The 5,971-nt window shown below is 39.8% G+C and overlaps 1 protein-coding gene across 2 annotated transcripts in view; it reads left to right on the top strand.

The window, feature by feature from the left end:
• Positions 1-5,971, top strand: part of Rtca (RNA 3'-terminal phosphate cyclase) — a 23,535-nt gene that overhangs the window by 11,943 nt on the left and 5,621 nt on the right. For both annotated transcript variants that reach the window (XM_005357184.2, XM_026784119.1), the window contains 2 exons: positions 52-110; positions 4,795-4,889. In XM_005357184.2, coding sequence (XP_005357241.1) covers positions 52-110; positions 4,795-4,889 — 154 coding nt within the window. The remainder of the gene's footprint in view (positions 1-51; positions 111-4,794; positions 4,890-5,971) is intronic.

The raw sequence follows: 5,971 nt of genomic DNA, 5'->3' as shown, positions 1-5,971 counted from the left end.
TGTAGTTAAAGTACTACTGTGTGGTAACTGCCCTCTCTTCCTCCTGTGTAGCATTGTTGCTGAGACATCCACTGGCTGCTTGTTTGCTGGATCATCGCTTGGCAAACGAGGTACAGTGAAGGAGAGGGGTCTATAACTCCTACTGTCACTAAAAAAGTCTCTCTTCAGGGCAGACTGTTGAGAATGATGAGTGACATTTTAAAGATAGCACCAACTATTAGAGTTAACAAATTCTTCGTTTCTCCCAACTTTGTATTTTGAGAAAATCTCTCCTAGGTGCACCAGTTGTGAATATTTAGCTACGTGTTATGTACATTTCTAAACTGTTTCAGTGTTCATTGTGGGTGCCATGCCTCAGTCATGAATTGCATCAGGCATTCCCAATACCCTCAGATTCACAGTGTTAGCCTTACACCTGAGGAATTTGTTACACAGACATACCCACACATTAACTTAAGCAAGTTGCCTAGGAACAACGTTGAATTTATTTATTTATGTTTATATAGTATTGACCTATCATGGTTATTGACTCTTTTATTCTACTTTTTACTTTATTTGGTTTTCTTCAGACAAGGTCAGCCCTCATTGGCCTGTTAATCACTGTGTAGCCCAGCCTGGCAATTTTGCAAGTGCTGGGATTGCGGGCATGTGCCACTGTGCCCAGCTTAGTTTGTCTTTAGTACAGAATTCTCTGTTTGCTTTTTCTTTTTAATTCTCACAATATTGACATTTGGAAAAGTTCAGAACATTTTTCTCAACAGAGTTCCTCATAGTTTGCATTTGTCTGGTTGTCTCATGCTCAGGGCTTTCCTGTGGACATTGTATGTACTTGATTATATATATGATCCAGTAAATGTAAAGATATAAAATACAAACAAAATTATCTTATTCTGAGCTTTTAAGAAATTTTTATCTGGAGCCAAAGATTTCTTTTAAAGAATATAGAATTTGACTTTTATTACTTCTGATAGACTTATTTTGTATTCATCTTTGTACCAAAGACTTAGAATGCCTAGGAAAGTAGGAACCAGACGAGCCAGAGACGCGCTCACAATGATTTAGAACCTGTTCGGATCTTGGTGTTTGGGATTTGTTGTGTGCAATGATATCTTGCCCTGAAGCCCACGCTGACCTCAGACCTAAGCCTTGCCAACTTGTGGGCTCAACAGTGAAAGACTAAACTTTAAATGGTTGCTCTGAGAATGTCACCTGTTCTTTTTTAAGATGATACTGAAAATCCTTCAATTCCGATGAGATTTTCTGTGACTAATTATAACTTGTGCAAATCACAAGTTTTATATTGGAAGCTGAGGTATAGCTCTGGGTTATAGCTTTGTCATAAACTGGCCTTAGATATTTTTCTACGCGTTTGTTTCCTAGTCTTTGTGGAAGGCTGTATTATCACAACACAAGAAGGAAGAAATGAATGATTGCAAAGTTCCTTGCAAAAACAAAAAAACTGGCTGTATAATTAATTATTTAAAAATTAATTTTATATATATGTGTATGAGTGTTTTGCCTACATGTATGTCTGAGCACCACTTTTGTGTCTGATACCCAGGGAGGTCAGAAGAGGGTGTTGGACCCTATGGAACCAAAATTACTGTTGTGAGCTATCATATAGGTGCTGGGAATTGAACCTGGGTCCCCTGAAAGAGCATTCAGTGTTCTTGATTGTGTATCCTTCTCCAATCTTTGTTATTTTGGTTTTGTACTTGTTTTTCACAATCCTGGGTAAGCTACGGCTTCACACATGCATTGAGCCACGCCCCCAGCCAGCCCTGAGTAGTGTTTGTAAGCAGTGCATACCATGGAGCACATGGGAAGCCAGAGGAGTCTTTCAAGGGCCAGTTCTCCATTTTCACCATGTGGGTTTTGGAACTTGATCTTGGGTCATCAGACTTGGCCACAGGAGCCTCTCTACTGACTGAACCATCTCACTGGCTCCATAATTAGTATTTTTTTTTTTGATATTCCACAAAATATATTTTAAAGTGACAATGAAGGTCATTACATATTGATAAAGTAAGAAACCCAACAAGAGGGTGTATAAACACATATTCTTGTCACATTGGTGTACCCAATTTTATAAAATAAACACTATTAAATATGATATAAGAGATAGAGCTCCCCAATACTTCGGGTGATTTCAATACATGATTATTACCTATAGACAGGTCATCAAAACAAAAGTAAATAGTGAAACCACTATATATAAATAATTGGACTGGACTAACATCTACAGAACATTTCAAAGAACAGCAGCAGAAAAGAACACATTCTTAACAGCAGCCCAAAGAATTTGTTTTCAAAATGTTCACTTTTTTTAATTTGTTTTTATTGAGCTATATACTTTTCTCTGCTGCCCTCTCTTCCTCCCCCCTCTTCTTCTACCCTCTCCTATGATCCCCATACTCCCAATTTACTCAGGAGATCTTGTCCTTTTCTACTTCCCTTGTAGATTAGATCTATGTATGTCTCTCTTAGGGTCCTTTTTGTTGTCTAAATTCTCTGGGATTGTGAATTGTAGGCTGGTTTTTCTTTGCTATGTGTCTAAAGGCCACTTATGATGAGAACACCTAATTTTTTACAAAGAAACAAAAAATATAAAATGGAAAAAAGAAAGCATATTCAACAAATGGTGCTGGCATAATTGGATATTAACATATTGAAGAATGAAAATAGATCCATGTCTATCGCCACACATAAAACTCAAGTCCAAATGGATCAAAGACCTCAATGTAAAACCAACCACACTGAACCTTATAGAAGAGAAAGTGGGAAGTATGCTTGACAAAGGTGACCACTTCCTAAATATAACCCCAGTAGCACAGACACTGAGAGCAACAATTAATAAATGGGTCCTCCTGAAACTGAGAAGCTTCTGTAAAGCAAAGGACACAAGTCAAGAAGACAAAATGGCATCCCACAGAATGGGAAAAGTTCTTCACTAACCCCACATTAGACAGAGGCCTGATCTTCAAAATATACAAAGAACTCAAGAAATTGGTCATCAAAAGAACAAATAATCTAATAAAAAAAAATGGAGTACAGACCTAAACAGATAACTCTCAAAAGAGGAATCTAAAATGGCTGAAAGACACTTAAGGAAATGCCCAGTATCCTTAGCCATCAGAAAAATGCAAATCAAAACAACTCTGAGATTCCATCTTACACCTGTAAGAATGGCCGTGATGAAAACCACTGATGACAACTTATGGTGGAGAGGTTGTAGGGTAAAGGGAACACTCCTGCATTGCTGGTGGGAGTGCAAATTGGTACAGCCCCTTTGGATGTCAGTGTGGCGATTTCTCAGAAAATTAGGAAACAACCTACATCAAGACTCAGCAATGCCACTTTTGGGTATATACCCAAAGGATGCTCAATCATGCTACAAGGACATGTGCTCGGCTATGTTCATAGCTGTTGTCTGGAGGTTTCTGTCTTGACTGGTTTCTGCCGTCGTTAAGCCTCAAAGAAATCACACAGAGGTCTATATTAGTTATAAATGGATTGGCCCAGTATCTCAGGCTTCTTTTTTTTTTTTTTTTTTTTTTTGGTTTTTCGAGACAGGGTTTCTCTGTGGTTTTGGAGCCTGTCCTGGAACTAGCTCTTGTAGACCAGGCTGGTCTCGAACTCACAGAGATCCGCCTGCCTCTGCCTCCCGAGTGCTGGGATTAAAGGCGTGCGCCACCATCGCCGGGCCTCAGGCTTCTTATTAACTAATTCTTATAACTTATATTAGCCCATTATTATTATTATTTTGTTTTTTTTTTGGTTTTTCGAGACAGGGTTTCTCTGTGGCTTTGGAGCCTGTCCTGGAACTAGCTCTGTAAACCAGGCTGGTCTCGAACTCACAGAGATCCGCCTGCCTCTGCCTCCTGAGTGCTGGGATTAAAGGCGTGCGCCACCATCGCCCGGCTAGCCCATTATTCTTGTCTATGTTAGCCATGTACCTTTTTCAGCGAGGCAGTCACATCTTGCTTCTTCTGTGGCTGGGTCACAACTGCACCGAGCTTTCCTCTTCCCAGAATTCTCCTGTTCTTATCACCCTGCCTCTACTTCCTGTCTGGTTGTCCCACCTATACTTCCTGCCTGGCTACTGGCCAATCAGCATTTTTTTAAAATACAATTGATAGGGTACAAACCATTGTCCCACAGCACATAGCAGCATTGTTTGTCATAGCCAGAACCTGGAAACAACCTAAATGCCCCTCAACCGAAGAATGGATAAAGAAGATGTGGTACATTTACACAATGGAGTACTACATGGCAGAAAAAAAAAATGGCATCTTCGTATTTGCAAGCAAATAGATGAATCTAGAAAATATCATATCTGAGGTAACCCAGACCCAGAAGAACAAATATAATATGTACTCACTCATAAGTGGCTTTTAGACAAAGCAAAGAAAAACCAGCTTACAATTCACAATCCCATAATTAGTGTTTTTTAAGCAGGTACCAAACAACCTACGTTTCCTCCACTTGTTCATCGACACATTGGCATTTCTCAAGTTTCAGAAGATTAGATAACATAGACGCTTCCCAAAAAGTGTATTGGTTAATTAACATCCAGGGCCTAAAAAAAGGTACCTCAGTACCAATTGGGATGTACCATTTAAACTCTGGGATAGAATTTTGCTCTGTAGCCCAGGCTGGCCTTGAACCTGGAACAGTCCTTTGTAGGTTCTCAAGTGCTGGGATTTCAAGTGTGTATCACCTTATTTAGTTCAGTTGAACTTGATGACTTGGAGTAATTTGTTATTTTCTTCGTTATTACACCTGCTATTTTAGGTGTGAATGCAGACAAGGTTGGAATTGAAGCTGCTGAAATGCTATTAGCAAATCTTAGACATGGTGGCACTGTGGACGAGTATCTGCAAGACCAGGTAATGACAATGACATTTTCAGGATCAAAACCATCCTTTCTGCTAGCTTTGAGCATAATTATGTTGAATACAAATTTCTTTAATTGTGGTATCAAAATCCAGACACTTCTGTCTCATTCTCTTGGTCTCAATGCAAGGTATATCCAATCTAGATATGTCTGTACTGGAATGTTTTGTTTTTCTTTTATTTTGAGATGGGATCTTGCTTTCTAGCTCAAGCTAATTTAGAATTCTCAATATGTACTTTGTCTCTTGAGTGCTGGGATTACAGATAAGTGTCACCATACTTGGCTTATAGTTTTTTCACATGTTATTTAATTATAGAAAGTCCTATTCCAATCATTGAAAAAGTTTTCTTTAGAGTTTATGTTCCTGGAATTTCAGTGCCTGCCTTTCTCGGCCTGTCTTTGGCACACCTGCCTTGTTCTCAGTCTGTCTTCGCTTAGTTCTGGAGTGCACTTTCTTCTTCTAGCGCTTTGCTAGCTAGTTGCTGTCGTCTTCTTGTCAGTTTTAAAGTGCTTGTGGCTCATGTTTTCTTACCTGTCTTTCCTTCCTTGGTTACCTTTTCCAGTCTCATGACTTAAGTACCAATCGGATGGTGACACCCCCAGATCCGTCACTGCGCAAACCTTTTTATGTGCTCATTTGTTGTTTTCCTGTGCCTATCAATACCTCGACTAGGTTATGTCACCTCCTCAAACTCAGGAGCAGACTCACACTGGGAAGCGCTCTTGAGTGTGTACCTCCACTCTTCTTTTGAGGCAAGGTCTTTCTCTAACCTCACATTCACCGTCCTGTCTCAGCCTCCAGAGTGTTGGGCTCACAGGTGTGCACGCCCAGGCCTGTCAGAGATGTTCCTATGTTTCACTTCTGTGTGTTTTCCTTTCTACCATATCTTTCTCTCAAGTCACTAGTTTCTCTCCTTTTAGGAGTGTGCTCTCAGGCTGGCTGGAGTCTTGTGGTTGATCCTCAAAACAAAGAAAAAAAGGGAGAAAGAAGAAGAGGGTTTCTTGACCTTTTTTTTTTTTTTTTGGTTTTTCGAGACAGGGTTTCTCTGTGGTTTTGGAGCCTGTCCTGGAACT

The sequence above is a fragment of the Microtus ochrogaster genome, chromosome 21 (assembly GCF_000317375.1).
Source record: "Microtus ochrogaster isolate Prairie Vole_2 chromosome 21, MicOch1.0, whole genome shotgun sequence".
NCBI classification, from domain to species: Eukaryota; Metazoa; Chordata; class Mammalia; order Rodentia; family Cricetidae; genus Microtus; species Microtus ochrogaster.
Note: the sequence above shows the minus strand (reverse complement) of the source record. Positions and strands in the feature narration are given on the sequence as shown.